Below are 24329 nucleotides of genomic sequence, written 5' to 3' on the forward strand. Positions count from 1 at the left end.
ATATATTTCGTTTCTTTGAATAGAATATTAAAAACAAAATCCAAAAGAAAAAAAGAAAAAAAAATATGAAAAATAAGAAGAAGGAAAATCAACAACAACGACAATAATAACAGAAAGAAAAAAAAAAGAGAAATGTTCGATTAGCACTGTGGTCAATTTTGTTCTACATCATTTACATAAAGTCACTTCGAAGATGTGTGTCATTTTTACCCTGTCATAGCTCAGCTACAGGTGCATATTATAAATCGATAAACGATTTTCCCCGATCGCTTTATTTTTATTTTTATTTTTATTTTCATCTTTATCTTTATCTTTTTCTTTTTGTTTTTTATCCTTTTTTTCTCTTTTTGTTTTTTTTTCCCTTCCGAATTCATTAAATTACACAAAATGTAAGCAATTAATAAAAATGTTAATTCGATTCTTATAAGTCTACCCTAAAAATACGATGGAGTCGTACGATATTCAAGGCACAACTCTTTCAAATCGGTTGAACTGAAAGAAAGCACAATATAGGGACGACATCGGCATGATATTATGCATTTATTCGGACTCTGATATATATCATATATATATATATATATATATATATATATATATATATATATATATATATATATGATATATATATATATGTATATTATAATTATAATGTTTTTTTTTCTTTTTCTTTTTCTTTTCTTTTTGACATTGGAAAATGTGTCCTTCCTTATTATTCTTTGAGATTAAGTACAAAAAATTTCTTCTTCGTTATACCGAAAGACTATGCGACAAAAAAATATTTCGTTTTGGAGCGTTAAAATCTTTTTACCACATGTTGTTTTCTTTTCTTTTTTTTAATAAGTGACAAGCGCGTTGGTGTAACCAAATATTTCCTATTATTATTAACAATCCACGCAGCGCACGAAAAAAAATCGTGATCTATACGTTTGTCTTGTATTCGGTAGAGACAGAATATCCCATAACACTAGTCGCTATACATTTATACAATCTTATCATATTCCTAAATTTGAATTCGCATGTGTTCATTGAGGCAAATCGAATTCATAACTTTTTCTTTTATCTTTTTTTTTTTTTTTTTTTTTTTTTTATAACACTGTTGTTATTCTAGCAAAATGAATTGCGTATATTTTGCGAAATAGACACGAACGCGAATGAAATTTTTTTATTTGTTTTTCTTTCTTTATTTTCTTTTTTTTTTTTTTTCTTTTTTTTTTTTACTTTTTTCCCCATTTTATTTCTTTTTTTTTTTTTCTTTTTTGTATAAAATAATATAGCTTTAATATATGGCTTGAGAATCGATTTGAAACTTCAAGTGTATGAAATTTATTACCCACAGCGATATGTGTAGAAAAACGTAAAATGTGAAATAACTTTGAGACTGAAATTAAAGATATCAATTGTAGTTTACCTCAATTAACATGCATATATTCTGTCTTCAAACGAAATCGTCTTCCTAATTTCTTGCAGTGCAAATGATGCCACATCATATATACGAATGTAAAGTAACTGCCCACAGTGAAACTGACAGATTAATATAAGTTTGCAAAGTCCAATTACAAGAAACAATTTTTCAAGTATATTATATCTGTACATACGTTTTCCATTCAACACCAAGCTGCTGGCACAGTAATAATTAAAAGATTGTGACATGATTTCTCTGAGGCAGCAACTCAATAGGAGGTCGATATTTAGTATTCATTATGGATCCTGGCTTGTACTTTGGGATGATTCACAATTATGTGGACTGCGAATTTGATGTGCTAGAAGAGGTGTATGAACTGGAGATGGTCCAGGCTGTGGCTGATCTTCTTGCATTTGTTGTATTACAGAAACTTCGGGATAACTAGAAGATATAAAAAAAAAAAAAAAAAAGAGAGAAAAACAAAAATTCAATTAACAATATGTAATTAAATATAATATTTTTTTTTAAAGAATATCACATTACTTTAAATATATGTTCACAGCTTCGTACTGTTTTTACGAAGAAAAAAAAAGAAATAAGTAAATAAAGAAAGAAAGAAAGAAAGAAAAAGAGTCGAATATTTCTTAAATACCTTACCCTATAGACGCAGATCCCCAAACTACACTACGACCAGATCGCAATAAGTCTCTTGTTTGAGGCTGATATTTCTCTGTTTCTTCTACGCAATCTTCCCTTGTTTCTTCGATTTCTGGTTCCATTTCAGAACAATAAACTACTGCTTTTTCCAAAGTCTTTTTAGCACTGTTACTACGTTCTAATCCAAATCCGTTCGTTGAATCATTGGATTGTGCTGGAGGAGACCAATTATTGTAGGGTAGTGTATAAGGTGCTGTTGGTGGATATGGTCTCTGAAAAGAAATAAATGATCAATAATAAATACTCTTATGTCTTTAAAATTTTTTTTATTTTCTCTGTATGTGTGCATGTATATGTATTTAATACGATAATCAATCCAATATTGTAATTATCAATTTTACTTACTTTATCTAACTCATCGTGAAGCCACTCAACAGCATGCATCCATTTTCTTTTCAATTCGGATGAGTGACACAAATATCGATGTGCAGCTCTACATTTGCTAAACAATTGTACCATACACTTTATACATTGGTATGCTCTTTTCTGTTGTTGATTTTTATATTTCTGAATTATGTCAAATAATCCCTCCCTTTCTTCGTATAAACCTGCGAAATATATATTACATATACATATTATGCCAATCTAAAAGTATTTCTCATTACTACAAAAAAAAAAAAAGAATATATATATATATTTTACCTTGAAGTGCTGTACAAATACGATTATTCTGCCAATTATCTTCCATAAGAAGTATAGCAAGAAGAAGATCCGTATGATGCCTTAATTCGTGTGCATAAACGAAACTTATTTGTAAAAGTAATTCGCTAATTACTGTTCGTGATAAATTGAAGTTTTCCCAACAACAAAACTGTAATAACTTGGTAGTATCTTCGGTAACATTAGCATCTTCGATCAACTTTTTCATATAACTGTTAATATAATAGAAAAGAAAAGAAAAAGAAGAAGAAATTAAAATAATAGTTTGAATGATCTATATAATATTACTTGTTTTGAATGAAATTAATGCCTTGCCTGTTTTCAACAAAAAGAAGTTCGGCTGCTTGCGGTTGAATAGGCATGAGATAGCCTGACTGGCATGATGAATCACCATATGGATTTGGCAAAGGTGGTTCTTTCGAAGTTGTTCTCGAAGATACGTCACAACAACGTATCAACATACTAACAACTTGATGAAGTTTCGTCAATTCAGGATATTGATATTTTATTGCTGGTCCAGGCCCTTCGTCAATTGCGACTGACATGAATGTAACTGGAACGTTAAGCTGAAATAAAAAAATTCAAACTAATTATCAATAACTCGTATCGCTTATGCTATCTTATTAAAGAAAGTAAAACCGTAAAAAATTTACCGTGAGCAATTGTAATTTCTCTTGTAATCCTAAATTAGCATACATGTGAAATAATGAAAAATAATGTGGAAGGTGGCGACCATGATCGGAGATTTCTCTTTGGAGTAACGAAAGTACCGCATGCATTAGATGATCGCTCAGTTTTACAGTGGGTTCTGAAAGTATATCTGTGGAAAGTATATATGTAGTTAAGTATATAATCGATGTATGGAAGTATAAAATTATGAAACTTTCAATATACATGAAAAGATGAAATCTGAATATACAAAAATGTATGAACACTTACTTGATGAATTTATACTAGTACATATTGATGGGCTATCGTGTAATGAAAAATGTGCAAGACACACTACAATTTTAACAAAGGCTGTTCTTACTTCAGTACTAGGACAACTTAAAAGATATTCACAAAATCTGTAAATAATAAATTTCCATTAATATAATAAAACATCAATTGTAAAAAATATATTTTTCTTTATATTAATTTATATACCTATGTGGATGATTCAGAAGAACATTATGAGCGAACCAAGAGCGTACTGCTTTACTATTACAAAGATGATGACATAAAATATCATTCCACTCTGTGGCTGCTCCACGTAATGTTTTTTTAGTATGAAAACCAGTGAAGAATAAAAATCTCGACGCTAATTGAACTGCTAACATCGATAATTCCTCTACTTCTGGGCTCTATAATAAGTTTTTTGTTTTCAATTACGTTTACTATTTTAATTCATATTTCTTTGTATTTTATATATTTACATTAATAAATTAAGTCTTGGTAACAAACTTACAGGTTTTTCATTAAGATATTGTCTGTTAATATTATGATTATCAGAAGACACTAATTTTTTTATAAATTGAAAATATTCTGCACTAAATTGATTCCGATTATGCATAAACTTAATATTCTGCTTCCTCACACTGTATTCGATAGCTTGTGGCATTTTCATTACACCTAGCTTAGTATCTGTAAAAATAATTAACTAGAATGTAATTGCATTTACATCATTCTATATAAAAATTAGACCATTTCATATTCTTTATATATTTTACTAGTTTATAATTACTGCAGCATATTAAATACTTAAACAATATTGCAGGATGCGCGTGTGTGTGTACATACATGCACATTCATACATACATGCATGCATACTTATTCACAAACTCCTGCTCATGTGTATAGGTATAGTTATGTATGTGTGTGTGTATACATATATGATGCTATTAGGAATATGGTATATAGTACATGTATAAAATAGTCTCATGTGTCTCAATAATAATATATCACAGAAACATTGAATATGTATATAATGAAGATAAATTTCTTCAAATAAACAATAATACTTACATAATGATAATTCGTTGAAACTTTTCATTAAAGAATTTTCTTCTATGTCTAGTCTGGTATAAAAAAGCATATACGCATTCCACCATCGTTTTTGTTTACGGTAACTGACACGTTTCGATATATGATCAAAAACTTCGCCCAAATAATCACCACCAAAGCATTGTGATTTCATTTCTTCTTCCTCTTCCATTTTACATTCTGTTACATCTCCATCATCGAATTTATACCATTTAGCAGTACCATCGGTTTGTCTGTAATAATACAGATAATAGTTTAAAAACTAATATCCGTTACTTTAAAATTAAATGCATAATACAAACCTATGCAAAATATAAGAATAATAATGGCCACCACTAGCCTGACCACTATGTACTACGATGCCAGTTAATTGATATTTTGTACAAGTTCCTTTTATAGATTCCTCATAATCACAATCTATGACTTCTCCTTCCAACTTAGCTAAGCCAGAGACTGTATAGGGTTCCATATCAAGATCTCTTGGGAACTCGAAATAATCATTAAATTTAATAGCACAAACTCGTTCATAGTCATACTCAAACCTTTTTAGTTGTATCGCTAAAATAGGTGGCAGTTTTTTCACGCATAACCTCTTTACTGTTACTACCTAAAAACATAATAAACAAGTATATATAGATAATTTTATAAAAACTCATATAGTTATATAATATATCCGTAAATAATATCTATAAGTAAATAAAAAATCTAAAGCATAAAATCATACTTTTTTGTTGCATTTATCACAATGATAAGCATCGGCTCCTTCCAATAGTTCACCTTTCACATATTGTTCAAGAGAATCCAATAAATTACTATGATTCCTTATATCCACACTAATCACACTGAATGGTTCTTCTTTGGAATATCTGGAGGTAATGTAACGTGGTATTATAGTCTACCGAAAATAGGAGAATATAAGAATTAAAAAGGTACCTATGAGGGCAACCTTTGCAGATTTTTTGATCACTGTATGAGCCACCAAGAATTTTACTCATTATTTGTTCATGCCCCAAAGCTTTAAGTGCTTCATCCAAGCTTTCCACTAAACTCATAAAAAACTCCACTGCATCTTGCTGTTCCCTAAGATTTACAGGTTCACCCTGCAGTCTGTAATCAAAAATTCAATATTTACTAATGAAAACAGAACAAAATTATTCAAAATATTTGTTGTCTGTATAGATAATAGAAATGACTAAATCATTAATTTCGATACCTGTACATTAATTACATAACATATATATAAGTACATATAACATAAAAATCACTGCATGTTTGTAATACAAAGATATTAAAAATAGATCAAATTGGTTTTTTTATTCGTTATTCCACTTACTTAAAATGTTTCCAAAGACCTCTTGGTATGTAATATTGTAATTTGCTATAAGCCAAATGTCCAAATATTGCTTGCACTTGTTTTAATATGCCGATATTATATTCCTTCCTCGATTCGTCAACTCCACATTTTTCTTCATTGGTGTCATTATCATTTGCTTCTATAGTTTGTTCTCCTTCGATTCTTTCTTCTCCAGAAAAATCTTCGTTTAAATCAGTTGCTGCTCCTTCTGCAGCTAATAGTCCAACTCTAATACTTTCAACCATATATAATTGTTGTAATACTGAGTTCATATAACATGTAGCTCCTGCATTCTTCAAACCTACGAAGCCTTTAAGTGGCCTAAGCCCAACTGGTGGTAAATAGTCCCATTCAATTAATGGCTCATCTCTTTCCGAATAAAACATGTCAGTGAGCATCGTGACTAGAAGTTTCATGTTGGGTACACAGCCTGTACAAAGACCTACAAGTAAGTCGAATGCTGCGCTAGTTGACTGAGGAGTAGTACAAACTGGACAAGCTTGCGATGAACTTAATTCTCCGGTACTACGAAGTTGCAGCATTAAACGTGATGCAGGGAAGACGAAATCTTCTACTAATTCCTAAAATTAGTATAGAAGGATATTAATGAATATAAAAATATTAACAATTAAAAATCATGGATTTTTTTGTTTATATTGCAATAAGATTTATCACATTAGACTAATACTATTAGATATTTTATTATAACGTTATACCTTTATCAAATTTATTCCATGTTTCTCGTCAGATCCAATTTCATACTTTTTACTAGCAGGCAAGAAGGCTACTAATTCCTTAGTTAAACTAAGGTGTCCTTCAAGAACTGCCTCGTCCACATGACTTTCCCCTGATTCCTTAACACTATCTCTTACATGTTTTAACCAAGTTATTTCAATATTTAGTAAGTTTTCTATAGCTGAGACAGAACATCCTGATATATGTGCATAATTTAATAGTCTACATAAGAGCTGAAATGTATAAAACATATTTATAAAAATGAACACTATTATACAAGCATGATCAATAAAACACCATGAAATTCATGATTACTTGAAAATACTCATGACACTGTTTTGAATTTTCCATAACTGTAGTATTTAAAACAGTAAAGAGTAATGAAATAGTAAATAACACTGGTGGATTTCCACTACGGCACCATGTCGACACAAGGAAAAATTGCTCTGCTGCCACAATTCTAATTGCTCTCGATGTACTCAGTAATACAAGGTCTATTAAAAACATATGCCACATTTTGTCTCTCAATAGAACTTCAAATGCCGCCGAATTGAGCGCTAAAGCTATTGTCAAGACTTCCAATGCTTCTTTACAAACTGTTAAATATATATATATGTATATATGTATATATGTAAAATTAATAATATTTTTCCTTTTATGCTAAAAATCTGAACTTTTTCTTTGTATGTGATATTTATACATTACCTAATACATCATTATTATCAGGACATCTTTGTTCTTTCTGATTTAGTTCATGCATTGTATGAAAACTTTCAATGGATGCATTAATATTATTCAAATTTCCAGTTGATGCAGCCCACGCTAATCTAATTATGGCACGAATAGTGGCCACATCAGGTAAATCCCGTGAAATAGCTAGCATAAAAAGCTGATGACACCTATCAGAATCAGTTCCACCAGAGAACATTCGTAGTGATAAAGGTTTTACTAAACGTGCTGCAACATTTCTTAGCATATATTCAGTGGTTTGATTAGGTATGCTTTGTAAAGCCTGTTTTAAAACAGTTACAGGATCTTGATTATTTTGTATGTGATTATTATGATTTTCCGAATGTCCAGCTTGAACTTTGTCCAATACACATACCACAATATTTCCAACTACTGTTAGTAAAAATTTGCAGAGTTTCAGCACTGTCAAATATGCAGATCGTTTAGTAGTTTCATCTGCATTTGGTAAAAATTTGTTTTTTGTTAACATATCAAGTACAACTCCTACTTCACCACTTTTAATAAAATTAAATTGAAACTTAAATGGTCTATCAGATAGAGGATCAGGAGCTGGCATCAACAATGCATATAACACCTACAAAGACAATATAATTAATGTTATATCTATTCAACATATATTAGCAATTAATTATTTGCATATATAGATTACTAACCTCTAAATTATATAAAACTTCACTAGGACTTGCAGTAAAAAATAAAGAATCTACCGTTGTGTTATGTTCATTACAATGCGGATTCTGTGAAGTTTCATCATCTTCATAATGGCCAAAAAGCCATTGTAATCTTGATACTGTCAAATTATCAGGTGGTACTAATTGCAAAAGATTTCGAGCACCATCGCGTAATTGAGCATGTTGCAGTGTACAACCAAGATCTGCTAATTGGAAGAAAAAATTCACACACTGTGGCCTCTGTGACATGACCTGCAAAATATTAAAACACATGGAGTCGGAAATTCTATTTATTAAACAGATAAAAACAACTAACTTACCACTCCAGGTAAACTGTTCTCTACATTTGGCCCATCATAAGGATGATGCGGAGAACTAGTTGAACTATCTGAACTGCTATCTGGAGAACTAGGCAGATTACTATTTATCTGACTTAATCTGGCAGATAATAGCTGAAGGAAAAAAGAGCAAATTCGTCGTTTTATTTTATCATGTTATTATCTCACTTTTACTTTCTAATAATGACAAGACATAATCAAACTATAAAATAACAAGTACAAACCATTTTATCTCTAAGTGGAATTTGAGATAACAATTTTCTATCATCTGCTTGTTCCAAACCTTCGCCATTAATGAATAAATCGAGTTTCACATTTGTTCCAATCTCTCTCCCTTTCAATCGACGTAATATTTGACGTTTTAATGAAGCCAATGTATCATTGCTGTGTGTATATATCTCTATATCATCCGTATTACGAATATGATTTGGAAATCTAATTATAAGAGATAAATGTTTTCCACGAGCTGCTCTGTAATAAAATAAAACAAGATATGTAAATAAATGCAAAGATTAAAACAATATTCAATTTTTACCTATGTAATGGTAATATTTTTCGTTCTTCTGGAAATGCAGTGTCACATTCATTTATGTATTCTTGCAATACTTTCATTACACGACACATTTTTATAGCTTCTACTTTAATTTTATTTGACATTTGCTCATCCCTTTCTTCTTTCTTTCCAAGATAAACCTTACTTAAGGCAGACACAGTATCATAATGGGTCTTTAATCTATCCATACATTCTGCTATGTAATCATCATGAAACTCTAATGCAGATGATTGCAGACGTGGTCCTAAATTAGTATTTACTTCTTTTAAAAGTTCTATAGCACGATTTGCGATTTCTTCAGGACTATTTGTTACCACCTATGATAATATTTGTAAGTATATAACAGTAAAAACATAAAGCATGTTAATAAAAATAAAAAATAAAAAAGATACACATACCCGCCACAAATAATCAGTTCCAATTAAATCAACATCATCCATAAGTAATGTTCTTTTCTTTAGTATTAACTTTCCTTGTTTAGAATTAACAGTTTTAAAAAATCTCTCATAACACTTTATACCACTTTCAGTAAGTAATGTTGGATCTAACCGCAGTATATTATTTTCAAAAAAGTTCGTAGTTATTCCTGGGTCAAGATCCTGTTCTTCTCCCATAAGTTTAGAAAACCATTTGAAACAAGCCTCGCGATCTGAGACAAATACACCTTGTTCGGCTAAACATTGCCAAATTTGGTTAGCTTGTTCTGCACATAACCATAACTGACCATCCTGTTGGAGAAAATTATAATATTTAATATCATACATGTTGAAATTGTAAATTTTAAAGCAAATAAGAAGACATATGAGCACAACATACTCTTAATAGAAAACGCAAAAAATTAAGTCTTTCGTGCACTTGCATAATATGATTGTATCGACCATCAGGCACAAAGGTATTTGGATCAAGGTCTGGATTCTCCTTTACCAATTGACGCACTTTGTCCATATAATTTGTTAAACTGTTAGTTACAAGTACTACAACTAAATGGTCCTGCTGTAAACGTTCTATAACATCCTGTCTGAAAATTAAAAAAAAAAAATAAAAAAATAAAAAAATAAAAAAAAATAAATAAGCAAATCATCTACGATAATATTATAATATAGTTATACATGTCTTTTGTAAATACCTATAATGTAAATTATGGCTACGTTGATGAGCTGGATTAGAATTTGCTTCGTATAATAAACAAATCTCTCGGATTTGTTTCAGAGCAGGTAAAGCCCATTTGTCCCCACTTTTTAATTCTTCTACACATTTATCTAACCAGATTGTCTTTTGTGCATCTCTTTCTTGTGAACATGAATAGTCCAAAATTTTAACATGTGCATTCAATGCCTGATCCATTATCTCAGTGGGAACTTCGTCTGAATGAGCCAGATTCCAAAAAAGGGTTAACACCTAATGAATATAGCAATTAAAATGTTTCATTATTAATATATATACACGCACACACATACATTATATATTTAATTAAAATCAATAAATTTTCAAACCTTATGAGCCATAACTCCATCTTTATCATCTTCTGCTAGTCTTCTGATCAATTCTAACAATTTTTCTCGCTGTTTTTTATTAGCAGTTTTCCAACTTGCCTAGAATGTAAATAACAACAGTTGAATGATCACAATACTCAATGAAAATGATACTTTCACATAATAATTAAAATAATACCTGAAAGCATTCAAATAGATGATCGAGTTGTTCAGGACTAAAATCCCAGGCTAATTTAGCCAACAAATCATGAACATTCTTCACAATAGCTTCATGTTTACCGGCTTGAGCTGCCCATATGTTATCTAAGTCTTCTAATGTGAGGGCACGTACTTTTATGATAAATCGTAAAATTTTTTCCAACTTTTCTACATATTGTGGTTGATGTAGCGAATCTCTCAAAACTATTTCCAATACTCCGTTATCTTTAATCCATTTCTATAATATTAAACAAGTAAACTTTAGTGAATGTTAAAAAATTAAACATTATAAAAGAAAAACGAGAGACAAAACTTACTGCCATACGTTCAGCAGTCAACCATTCTTCCTCCTCTACAGCTGTATTACGATGCTGATAATAATTCACACTTGTAATAACCTTATTTACTTCGTTTAAAGCATTCATTTTTCCATTAAAGGAAGATATTTGTAATAGTCTCAATATCATTTTTAATCTCAGTATTTCCAGATTTTTAATCATTTCTTCTTGATGAGGTACTCTTGATACCAAACATTTTGCAGCTTTAATTATGGCTGATATGGCGTCGTTTTTTGCTTCATTTTTTGCCTCTTTCTTTAATTCATCATCAGTTAAGTTGTCCAAGATAACAGGTATCATTTCCTAGATTAAGAAACAAAATTTAATATATATATTTAACAATATTTATACTATTTAATTATATATATATATATATATATATATATAATTTAATAATAATAATAATACATATATATTATGTATACTATCAAAAAAATGAATGAAAAATAACAATATTTACCACAATGGGCATAAGGTATTTTATTATTGTATGGACAGTCAGTAATTCATAACATAAACCAAAAGGCCTAATCAGTGCATAGATTACTGGTACAGTTAAATTACGACGACTTTGAAATCTTGAGAGAAGAATTTCAAATCCCTTTAACCTTCCAAATCTAGAACACGTCATACACACAAAAGAGAATAAGAAAAACAATAATTTTATAACATGATGTTATCTAAATTATAGATTATAAAATACCTATTTATTAGATCTACAAGCCATCCACGAGGTGTTCTAGACTCGATAGGTGGACGTGCATAAAGTTCCTCATCTGGTATATTACATCCAGGAGGAACAGTTTCAGATGCTCTTGCTGCATTAAATGTATGAAATCTGTGGAAGATTTTTGTCATATACATATTTAATTATATTAGTAAATAGACAATCTTTAAATGTAATGATAAAATTCACCAACTTACTTATTACTGGGATCAAAAACCATTGCCAATAAATCAAGTAATGGAAACCAATCCTCATCTAATTTCAAAACACAGAGTTCCACTAAATGTTCACAATTTGCATTGATATAGTTGTGAATGTGCGATTTCCAACTATTTACCGCATCGTCCGTTAATATTTTGGTAAAAGAAATTGTAAGCCCTTCACGAAAGAAACGCTGACACGCTTCGCTTTGTACATCAATTCCTAAAGTGTGCAAGAAATTAAAAAATATATAATAGGGATATCAAAATATTACTAACCCTTTTTACAAAGCTCAATGCTAGCTTGTAAGAGGCACTCTAATTCTTGTTCAGGTAGGACTGGAACGACCCATCGTGAACTAGATATTTTTTCATGAAGAATGTTAAGTTTAGAGATAGGAAAATCAGGTTCTCTAAGGTGCTGATTACTGTCATCTACAGAAGTTATAGTATCGTTGACACACTCAGTTTGTACCACATTTTCTGCGAGGTGAAGACCTGACATTGAATCAGCTAATTGTTGTGAACCAGGTGGACTATGCATCTGTCAAATAAATTATAACAAAATGTTTAAGAAATATAAGAAAATGAAAAACTTGTATATGGATGATATAACAATAATATAAATTTATTATATATTCTAAGAAGCATTAGTCGCTTTATTTGCAATATTTTTTATAAATTTGCACATAAGTACATATTATTAAATCATCATGCAATTTCAAATACCTGTGAACTCTGCTGGCTATCGGGAGGATCTATTCCTACCCCCTGGCCCCTTGTAGCAATCGTCATTTTCTGGCTGTTCACTAGGCTCCAATTCTTTTAGTAATTCTTGGTCCAACGATTGCACCACCAATAACAAACACTCGATTCATGTACTGACATTAAATATAATTATATCCTAAAGGCCTTGTTTCGATAAAGAATACCTACATTATCTGCAACAAAAATTTATTCAAACATTTCTGTTTTCATAATCGTATCAATATAAAACCTAATAATTTAAACTGATAATATGAAGTTTACGAAAATCATGAGACCTTTGATCAAACATTAAAAAGATATACGAATCATACAACGATGATAATGAATTGCACATTAAGTGCAATTTATTATGCTCAAAGATAGCTTTTCAAAATGTACAGCTACAAAACGGTCTTTTCCTCGAAAATTAATATAAAATTAAAATATCGTTATATAAGTATTTCTGTTTTAAAGGACAAAAAAAAAAGATATTGCCGAAAATTCCACAATAGAGATCATTCGAACGCGTGTGAAATCACGACTATAATGTAAGCCCTACGAATATAATGAAAAACATTAGAAAATAGAAAGGAATTATCAAGAAAGACACGACCTTTTTCATAAATGCGATAGAAAATAGGTTGTAAAACGATCGGCACACATAACACACAACGGAAAAAGAAAAAGAGAGAGCTAGAAAAAGAGAGAGCTAAAGAGAGAAAGAGAGAAAGAGAGAGAGAGAGAGAGAGAGAGAGAGAGAGAGAGAGAGAGAGAGAGAGAGAGAGAGAGAGAGAGAGAGTCGACACGAAGGACAAAAGGTAAAAATGAAAAATGAAAAGCAAAAAAGAAAAAGAAAAAGAAAAAAAAATCGTTGAACCGTACAATATCAGATGTAATTTCCAAAAGATCGAAGAACGCAGTCTGGTGTAATAAAGACAAGAAAGAGAAAAAAAACGTTGAAATATTTGGAAACGGGATGCAATGTGCTTTTGGAAGATGCTCGGAGATATTACGAAGACGAACGAATCGAATGGAAAGACCTGGAAGGAACAAGTGAGGAATGAAGGAAGGAAGGAAGGAAGGAAGCAAGGAACGAACGAACGAAGGAACGAACGAACGAACTAACGAACTAACGAAGGAAGGAAGGAAAGAAGAAAAAAGGAAGGAAAGGAAAGAAAGAACGAAAAACAGAAAGACTCACGTCTAAAATCTGAAAAATAAATGATGTCGTGTCTCACGAATGACTTCTCCCCCGCGGCGGGGTGTATGGCCGAACCGTCGAACTGTCAACCGAGCCTAAGCGAGGAAGATGGAACTCGCCAAGACGAGTCGCCGGTTCTTTGGCCGACCTTCTAGGAGGGAGTTCGGAGAGGGGAAGTTATACGAAAACCGAAGAATTTCCTCTCGTGAGTTGGGAGAAAAATCGAACTGGATATATCAGCGAATTACGTAGAACGTTGTACTTACGAAGAGTGAGGAAGCAAGAGCGCGGAGCGAAGAGAAAGAGAGGAAGGGAGAAGGAGAAAGAAGAGAGAGAGACAGAGAGGGGAGGGAGGAGGGAGGGCGCAGAAAGAGAGAGAGAGAGACGATGGAAGTCTCCAACTACCGAACGACGTTTCAATAGGAAGGATACGAGACTTTTGTAGAACACGTCGATTCCTCAATAAGGAGAAACGTGGTCGAAGGTCAATCGTTCTGCGATCAGCTTAAAGGATTTTGACAAACCTCCCGCTCCAGGGAGCACCTATTTTCGCCCGTTCACTCGGCCGGGCCACCTCCGGACAAAATGGCTACCATCCTAACGATTGCCACTACGGTATTAACGAAAGAGGCGCGTATTTTATTTTACGTCGTCGTCCCGAAAACACGATATCACGTAGATTTTTTAGCGCGATTATCGTCGACCAAACGAGGGTAATATTCCGTTTCTCTTTCGTCTAGAGAACGCACCTTTACATAGTAAAGGGTAATAGAAATTTATCTCTTGCACTTTTTGACGTGACGTTATGGAACTCACTGGCGAATCTGTAAACACGACTCTCGTGGCGCTAACGTTGCGTCCGTGGCTTGAAGTTCACTCTATGGAAGCGCCATCATCCTTCGGCATGATTTGACCGCTAAACTTTGATTTCTTACTAACGACGTTATATTTATTAATCATTATTTTTCAATATTCGTAACGTATATTTTTACGTCGTTATTATTATTGTAATAATAATTCTAGATCATTCTTAATTGTTTTATGATAAATTATTATGGTGATATAAATTGAAATATGATAAATGTAGGTATTACATCATATAGGCACGCATTTTTTCACGAAAGAAAAGTTTATTATTGTCTTACATTAAAGTGATGTTAAAGAAATCTAATCACGAATCATTAATGTTTATTTTGTTTCATACACACTAATTATTATATAAGTAGCATGTACGTACAATAAATTGTAGCTATAATACTTGATTGTGTAAAAAAAATTTTTAAAATATTTTTTATTTGTTCTTATTTTTTTATATCATTTTTCTGCACAATATAAAAAAAATGGCCCATTTAAGGGTCTATTATTTATTTAATAATAATTTTATAAATTTTTCACTGTACATAACACTGATCGGATTGATTATTCTTGAAAAAAATGTACTTTTTATTAAATAATTTAAGAGAAATGTAACGAGATGATATGAATGTATTATAAATAAACAAATATACTGAATACCATATGTTAAACGAATTTTTTGTTTATTCCCTTCTCAAATAAAATGATTTTCAACTAAATTAATAGTTTCCCAAAGTGATAAAAATAAGGAAATAACAATATTTCTTAACTTGCATGCATTTAATTATCATCTGATTTGTACAGTCGTTATTCGTGAATACCATAAGTTCTTAGAATTCTATTGTGCCATCTTGATAATCGTATTAGAATAAAATTTGTTTAATTCAAACTACGCTCATCCTTTTCAACACTGTTAGGACAAATATATTCAGTGCATGTATGAATATTATAGATATTTTGTATATTAAAAAAAAAAAAAAGAAAAAAAAAAAAAGAAAAGAAAAAAAAAAAAAAAGAAAAAATATAGGTTATAAATTCAAAAAATGATTCCAATTAAAAAAAAAAAAAAAAAAAAAAAAAAAAAAGAAAAGAAAAAAAAATATGTGAAACAAACAGTTCGCACACATTATCATGTTCTTTATACTTAAAAGAACAAAATCAAAATTTATTTATGGATTTTTAAAAACATAAAAAAACAGAAACGTATCCTTCTTAAGTACAGTAAGTGTAAGCAGTATGAACAAATGATATATATATATATATATATATATATATATATACTTATATATATATACATATATATATTATATATAATTCGGAATAGTAAATATAATGGAAGTATCTATTCTTACTTGAAAATGTATTTCAAAGTATAAACCATACGAGCATGTTATTAGCAGTTTCCTTTTTTGTTTAGCCATACAAAACATATAACAATTTTTGTAAAGATCATAGCAAAACTATGCAAAATAATTAGTTGCATGGCTATGAGAACCTGACATGAAGTTTTTACAATTGAAGATATTGATATTTATCGTTTATATATCTATTTTGAATGCGTTATTAAAGGCGAAGATGTACCGTTATTATACCGTAAAATTTTAAGTCAATTTATATATCATATAGAAAATGCAAAATCCACAAAGAAGACAAAAATAATACTTCTGATCCTTGGTAAGCAATCAGCGTTTAAAACACGACTCTTCTCAAAGAATAGCACCTATCATATAAGGAACATATTTGTATATTTCATAGTCGTGCTACATTGTACTTGATCTTACAAGTTTCATGCAAATATTCATGTTTATATAAGTTCTTCTATTTACCACATATAATACCAAAGTTGGTATTAAGTAAATACTTCATTCACTTCGATTCATTCGTCAAGTCGTGTATGTATATGTTTATGTGTGTATTATATTACTTATACGTGCCGAGTACACACGTAAAGCATTCATTTTTTTTTTTACTTTTTATATTAATTTACACAATACATTTAAAGGAAGCTTGGTTACTATCAATATTATCAACTGGCACAAGATTTCAATTTTTTCGCATCATTAATATCATAATTAAAAAAATGTGATCAAAGAGAAGTAAACTTCCCCAAATCGTCACGAATTGATACGTCACCTTGTGTATATATCATTCACAAATGCAATTTGTGTTCCACATCTAGAGACACCACGATAATTTGTAAACTGATTTAAGTCACTGACTCAATTTCAGATTGTTCCCATTATCCCATTTGCAGAGAAAACGATTTAACTGACAGCTAATCGTGTCTCTTAGATAGTGTACTGCGAAACAAATACCAAGATTGTTTCTCTTCTTTGCGAGAAGTATTTGAAAGTAATATATTATTTAAATCTGTCTCTGTCTGAAAAATTTCAGCAGATCATCACAAAATAAGTTCTTCGAGTTCTTTTATTAACTCTGCTTCTTTTTTGATCTTGTCTAATTGATTGATTTCTAATTGTTTCCCTGCTGATAATTGTTCCTTTAATTTTGATATTTGGTCTAGTTTCTGAAACAAAAATGAACAAGCGTTGCAATTTTTTTTTTTTTTTTTTTTTTTTTTTTTTTTTTTTTTTTAATTACTTTCATATATTTCTTGTATATAAATTACTTACACTTTTAAGTCTCTTTATCTTTTTTTGCTTCTCAGGATCGTCTATAAGATCTGACTCAGATGATGCAACAACATTACTTTGATATTTTGATGAAGTATTTGAAATCTGACCATTAGTAGTTGGATTATTTGTTTGTAATTGAGAAGACATAGCAATAGCCTCTAATTCTTTCTTAGCTTTTTTTGCTTCGCGTTTCTTTTTTGCCTTTAAAGCAGCTTTTGATGGATTAGCTATAAATTTATATTTATATTATTTACATAAACAATAAAGATAATAAAAACAGTATTTAATAATATAATCCTTCTTACCCTCTGTATTGGGTTTTGGCCCAAACTCATCATCATCATGTAATTTGAAAGTTATAGTTTGTCCTCTTGCAGAAGGTGGTCTGTATACTTGTTTTGATGCTATATATAAACAAAATTTGAAAATAAATAATTAAAATAAAATGGACTTTTGATGAAACAAAATAAAAGACTTGATTTTATCATTAAAATATTATGTTAATTGTAAATATGCATAAAACGTATAAAGGTACCTTGTGGTTGACTTGGTGCGATACCTTCTACAGCTTTGTAACTAATCGGCTTTTCTTTGAATGTATCAAGAGGAAATGTTTGCCAAAGAACTTCCCATAGTTCTTCTTGTTTATTCCATGGCCGTTCATATAATAATGTTCCACTATAGTGCCAAATCTTAAACCTATTAAAATTTATAAAATATCAATTAAAATATATATAACTATTTGTTTTTGTAATTTAATAATCGTTCGAAAATATATTTATTAAATGAATTAAAAAATTAAATTTAAGTGCCACTCACCCATTTCCCATTCGCAATCTAGGTGCTGTCGTAGCTGTCATAAAATGTTCACCGTCTGGTGACCATTCCAGGAGAGTAGTATCAGGTGCAGAGATTTCGGCAATAAGTTTTTTATTCACGACATCCCATAATTGAATGCCACCAGAAAGATTACCAAAACCAGCTAAGATCATAAGTGCACAGTGGTTAAGGATAATATAATATAAGTAGTTCCTACTTCATGAATCGATTCATATCAATTCGTAAAATAGGAATTTATAATTACAAATATTTTAATAAACAGCTTTCTAATATTTAATACAGTAATAATATATCAGCATACTAAAATCAATAATGTATTTGCATTATCTTTTCAATCTAATTTTCCATATGGAAGTTAAAGAAAGTTATTATTATTTCATTATAATCAATTCATCCTTTAATAATTAATTCTTAAGTAAGTAAAAAAAGGATATTGTTTCCATGAGGATTGTAATATATACTGTTCCTATGCAGTGCACCAAATTCAAATATTGGTTCACATTTAAGATTAAAGAGTGTAGCTTTTGCAGGCATAAAACCATAAACAACACAGAATTCTGTGTTCTTTGGAGACCATTGCACTGAATAAATAGGACCTTCTTTACCTATATAAAAACAGATTATATTTTAAAGGTGATTTTTTTTTATATTAATTTAGCGACTTATAATATAATAGTTTATAATATTATAAAAATTTATTTCTACAGTAACTTACTGAGCATGACCATAGCTGTTTCTCTTTTTGTACTAACATAGTGCAATGTTTGTTTTCCATAATAGGAAGCTTTATCAATCTCTGTGCTTGTCATTAATAATGCATTTGTTCCTTTTTGATTCCAATAAATGTCTACTCTATCAGCCTATTAATATAAAATTATGTTTACATACTCCATTTACATCATATATACATATATCATATATACATATATCATATATACATAATCTCATATTACCTGAAAGAAACTTTTACTTGCTAAAGCTTGTGTTGATTCAAATTTTGGATATTGGAATAATCTACCGAGTGAGGGCTGGCCTGATTTTCCTAAAATATTTAAATTAATAAAAATTAATTATTTAAGAGAAACAATGGAAATAAAACTAATTATAAAAATGAAAGATTCTAAATACAGAAAAAAATGATTATCACATCAAAATACTCTTGCTTGCTTATAATTGTATCAATATATTTGTTTATCAATGAATTTAATTAACCTATGTATTAATGTTACATCAACATGACATGAATTACCAGGCACATAGCAAAGGATGTGGTACGGAGCATTATTGGGCGCTATACTAAATTTAGCAACTTTGGCTATGTTTATCCTGTGTACAATTTTTTCAAAATTGGCATCTTCATAAAATATGACATCTGCACCCATCAATATTCCACAGATTTTCTCATCACTTGACCATTGAGGCTCCCTAAGTGGATGCAATACAAATGAGGAAATAGCACATAAATATGAAATATAAAAAAATGTCTGATACTAAAGAAAAATTACTTTTATGGTACAAACATGTACAATAACAGAGAATAATTGTAAAAAAATATACTATGATATTTGTATAGCATTATATTACATGTATAAAAAATAAGAAATATATATGAAATAATATATAATATAAAATAAATATATTTTGCATAGATAGAAATTTACAAAATTTTATTATTTATTTAACATTACACCAAAAAATTCTAAAATTTAGTAGCAATTGCTGAAGAAGATATTATTAAATAAAAATTTATAAAAAATTAGAGATGCAATGTATATGTCATGCTTAACAAAAATTTCTTTTTAACGCAAATTTAAAAGGCTCCCTTAAAAGATATACAATGATGAAAAAGCTAATGGTACTATAATATACATATCAAATATTCAAATATATTAAAAAATATAAAATACTTAATTAAAAAATTATACATTACCAATCTCTTTGCTTTTTCTGTATAAAACTCTTCACTAACTCATTGGTTTCTGTTTTCCATATATGAAGATTAGGTAGTGTTGCTGAAATTAATTTAGAAATATATAATACTGTAATTGATATTACAATAAAATATATTTTATAGTTAATACCAATGAATGGCTCCCATGTCATGAAATATGTCCCCTTACTGGAGAATTGTATAGCACTAACTTTTGGTTTTTTAATTTCTGTGATAATTTTCCATGTATTACAAAGTACAATTTTAACAGAGGTTTCATTAGTCCATGCAAAGTAACGTCCATCTGGACTAAATAACATAACTCTGCACAATTTACTATCATCTTTAGGAAATGTTGTCACTGGTTCGTACGAAGGTGGTCCTTGTCCTAAACTGATACCAGTGGAACCTCGCACTAGAGGTTAAAAAACGTATTAAAATTTATTTCTCATATATGCATATGTTGTGTGTGTTGCGTGTGCGCGCGCGTATGTGTATATATATAAAATATAAAAAGATATTTTGTTATTTTATTACATTCAATTATATAATAAAGTATGTTATGATATAATTGATTGTATATAAAGGGGCAAATTCAGTCAAAATTATGATAAAATATGTTATTCTACTTGGAAATTATAAAAAAAGGAAGGTTATACATATGTATACTTATATGTACGCATATGTAGATACAGTTACATATTTATTACGTTTTAAGAAATATTAAAAAGAAATTTTATCTGAGAATATGTATATTGAAAAAATAATAAACTATAATCATTATTAGAAAAGAATTGAGCAAATTAATACCGCATGATGCATTTTAGAAGAATGAATTGCATGATGTTATGAAGCTAAAATTTTGTAGAACAAAGAAAGCTCATATATCATGAAAAAGTGATGTTTGTTTGATACATAAGAAAAAATAAATCATTTAAGTTTTAAGCAAATATGTATATTACCAAAACATTGTGAAATTGCTTACCAGCAACACAGGGGACAGTTAACGCCATTTTACCTCCGTTACCATGTGGTATCATAATATCGAACATCGACCTGCGTCACGATTGTAAACGATTGTTTGAGTACAATCGATTTATACTTTTTTAAAAATATTTACACTAATAAAACGTAATTATATTAATATTAAATATAATATGTGAGTTAATAATAAAATTAGATAATTTTTGTTACAATGCATACTAAGTATATACTCATTTATGACGTTAAGTTCAAAAGTCATTTATGCTTATCAAATAACATGTCGAAGAAATTTTTATTTTTTTAATTTTAACATTAATATATTTATTTTATACTATTATCTTTATAATATTTTTTTTTAATTATGCTATGTAATAATATTATATATTACGTAATCATCATCAAACAAAAAAATCTAAAATTTGATTAGTTATCAACAAAGCAAACCACATCGTTCCATCATTTTGTAATAAAAAAAAATTAAAAAATCATATTAATCTGTACGTTTTAATCACAGAATTTATTTAATAGTTTTATGCGCGTGTCTACTACGTTACTCTATATAGGATATTTTATAGATGTAATATATATATAGTGAATCATTGTCACTGTGTATATAGTATATATATCTCAATACATTTGCGACTGTAAATTGACACCTATCGTCGTACTTAGGGTATGGCAAGTTCATGTTTTAGGTGAGTGTGACTCTGATGCTGTGTTTCTTAATTGTTTAATATCGTTCTACATTTGTTTTATATATATACATATAATCAATGTATTGCCAGTTGTAAAGTCTGATATATGTTCTTTATTACATTTATCTGATCTTCTTGAGGTTATATTTATTGTACTCGCTTGTTAAATCGAAGTAAGTAAATAAAAATTGTGTTCTATTATATTTCATTAATATATTTAATTAGTTATTGTTAAAACTGAATATATTAATAATGAAAGAAAAAAGTAAGTGTAACCTTACAACTATAGAAATTAAATTTAAACAAATTCAAAGATTTTTTATAATTACACTTTAATTCATTCCATTAGAATGTACATTTTTTGTTTGTATGTGCATGCATATAATTTGGAAGTTATATGTGTTTATAGCAACGTGGACGAGTATGGCTTTGAACGACCCCAAAATTTTGATTATGAAACGTATGAAGAATTTATGTCCGAATATCTTAAAGTTCTTGCAAAACGTGCCAAAAAATGGGCAGAAATTATCGGCGAAGGAAAATCTTTACAACGAAGTATTATGATAAAAAGATATGTTCGTAAAGGTATTCCAGGAGAATATAGAGGTCTGGTAAGGACTTTATATCAATTTATATAATTTATTTAATGGAATTTGCAATTAATTTGCAATAAGTTATTAACATATATTAATTAAATATATATTAACTATTAATTAAAATCTTATTCATACAGGTATGGCTTTCCATTAGTGGAGGGGAAGAGATGAAAAATGCAGCGCCTGATCTTTATGAAAAATTGTTACAACCACCACATAATGCAGAACTTGTTTCTGTTATAAAAACTGATCTCCCACGAACTTTTCCTGACAATATTTTTTTTAATAATATTGAAAATCAACAACATCAATTATACAATATTTTGTTAGCATTTGCTCATCAAAATAAAACTGTCGGATATTGTCAAGTAAGGTTTTACTCATATACTTCTATGTAAAAAATAATAGAATTATAAATACTTTTTAGATATTTTCACATATCAAACAATATCTTATTTTCTTTTTTAGGGTCTTAATTACATAGCAGGATTACTTTTATTAGTAACTAAAAGTGAAGAAACAGCATTTTGGTTATTAAAAGTATTAATAGACAAAATTTTACCAGATTACTACACTCCAACAATGGATGGACTGCTTACCGACATAGATGTATTGGCAGAATTAGTTAGGTAAAATAAATACAAATTCTTTCAGCCATTAAATTCATAGTAATTCTTTCCAAATACGAATAAGAATTTGTTTCTATGAATTGTATAAAACTAGAGTATTGGCCAACACATTGGGATATTCTACATTTATAATCTCACTCTAGAATAAAGATGCCGGACATCTATCAACATGTAACAAATTTAGGATTACCATGGCCAGTGATTACAACGAAGTGGTTCGTGTGTTTATTTGCAGAAGTTTTGCCAATTGAGGTAAAAATAAATGATTTTTTTTTAATATTTCTTTAATTTTAATAATATCAAATAAATAATATCCACACTTAATTATTTGAAATTTACAGACAACATTGCGTATATGGGATTGTCTGTTTTACGAAGGTACGAAAATAATATTTCGTGTCGCACTGACACTTATAAAACGGAATAAAGATAATTTATTAGCTTGTCAAGATTTTACTTTGCTAGCTGAGTGTTTTAAAGAAATTACAAAAGATAGTATTGTTTTACAGTGTCATGATTTCATGCAGGTAAGATATTTTATCATGTAATTAAAAATATAAAGTATAATAATTTTTTTAAATATGTGTTAATGACTACATAAAGATATATTAATTTGAATATTTGTCTAAATTTTTGCTAGAGTATTTTTAAAGTACCTGGATCACTGCCTGGTAGCACAATAGTAAAATTACGAACAAAAGTTACACAACGACGTATGGAACAAAAAGAGAATAAGTTAAGACGATAGTATCTATAAAAGGATACCATTATCCACCGAAATAATCTAGTCCTTAATTCTTGTTTCAAAATTGATATAATAAAAGTAAACTTGTATAATTAGATAAGCACGTAGCAATGTTGTAAATATACATTCAAAATTAGAGTATTACAAAATTGCATTGTAATATATATATATATATATATTAATTGCCTTATTTTTGACCGAAGGTATGAATGACTTTATTGTAAATTTATTATGATAAAGACAAGCACGTACGATATAAAATCTTCATGCAATACAACAAAACACATAACATGGTCTACAATTTTGTAGTTCC

General features: G+C 29.3%; 3 protein-coding genes across 7 annotated transcripts; 1 reads left to right on the plus strand and 2 right to left on the minus strand.

The window, feature by feature from the left end:
• Positions 1-270: 270 nt before the first annotated feature.
• faf (ubiquitin carboxyl-terminal hydrolase-like faf) lies at positions 271-14925 on the minus strand. Of its 3 annotated transcripts, XM_085658380.1 has the most exons (34): positions 14107-14925; positions 12888-13099; positions 12438-12702; positions 12156-12381; positions 11935-12069; positions 11692-11848; positions 11211-11534; positions 10874-11131; positions 10696-10794; positions 10329-10600; positions 10019-10220; positions 9601-9930; positions 9185-9519; positions 8874-9120; positions 8632-8763; positions 8294-8563; positions 7996-8214; positions 7596-7902; positions 7206-7486; positions 6872-7123; positions 6135-6736; positions 5735-5908; positions 5526-5667; positions 5104-5408; positions 4784-5034; positions 4227-4402; positions 3926-4122; positions 3719-3846; positions 3433-3599; positions 3095-3345; positions 2762-2991; positions 2465-2667; positions 2060-2331; positions 271-1843 (listed from the first exon to the last, which is right to left on the minus strand). In XM_085658380.1, exons 2-34 carry the CDS (start codon positions 12951-12953, stop codon positions 1699-1701), a joined length of 7620 nt encoding a protein of 2539 aa, XP_085514506.1. In that variant the 5' UTR covers positions 12954-13099; positions 14107-14925; the 3' UTR covers positions 271-1698. The 3 variants fall into 3 exon arrangements, with proteins under 3 accessions (XP_085514506.1, XP_085514505.1, XP_035719618.1); XM_085658379.1 differs by having other exon boundaries at positions 3433-3587; positions 7596-8214; XM_035863725.2 differs by having other exon boundaries at positions 7596-8214.
• Positions 14926-16261: 1336 nt separating this feature from the next.
• Positions 16262-21508, minus strand: eIF2A (eukaryotic translation initiation factor 2A). Of its 2 annotated transcripts, XM_035863790.2 has the most exons (12): positions 21353-21423; positions 20519-20782; positions 20368-20449; positions 19687-19862; positions 19391-19479; positions 19153-19297; positions 18872-19042; positions 18417-18591; positions 18133-18296; positions 17903-18001; positions 17595-17824; positions 16263-17488 (listed from the first exon to the last, which is right to left on the minus strand). In XM_035863790.2, the coding sequence occupies exons 1-12, from the start codon at positions 21417-21419 to the stop codon at positions 17363-17365; spliced, it is 1788 nt and encodes a 595-aa protein (XP_035719683.1). In that variant the 5' UTR covers positions 21420-21423; the 3' UTR covers positions 16263-17362. The 2 variants fall into 2 exon arrangements, with proteins under 2 accessions (XP_035719682.1, XP_035719683.1); XM_035863789.2 differs by having other exon boundaries at positions 16262-17488; positions 20368-20782; positions 21353-21508.
• Positions 21509-21793: 285 nt separating this feature from the next.
• On the plus strand, positions 21794-24326 carry LOC118440563 (growth hormone-regulated TBC protein 1-A). 2 transcript variants are annotated; one of them, XM_035863793.2, is made up of 8 exons: positions 21794-22046; positions 22187-22219; positions 22456-22657; positions 22780-23010; positions 23111-23271; positions 23415-23523; positions 23613-23798; positions 23912-24326. In XM_035863793.2, exons 1-8 carry the CDS (start codon positions 22027-22029, stop codon positions 24017-24019), a joined length of 1050 nt encoding a protein of 349 aa, XP_035719686.1. In that variant the 5' UTR covers positions 21794-22026; the 3' UTR covers positions 24020-24326. The 2 variants fall into 2 exon arrangements, with proteins under 2 accessions (XP_035719686.1, XP_035719687.1); XM_035863794.2 differs by lacking the exon at positions 22187-22219 and having other exon boundaries at positions 21796-22046.
• The last annotated feature ends 3 nt before the right edge of the window (positions 24327-24329 follow it).

Source organism: Vespa mandarinia, chromosome 7, assembly GCF_050613455.1.
Source record: "Vespa mandarinia isolate Hongniang chromosome 7, ASM5061345v1, whole genome shotgun sequence".
Lineage (NCBI taxonomy): Eukaryota > Metazoa > Arthropoda > Insecta > Hymenoptera > Vespidae > Vespa > Vespa mandarinia.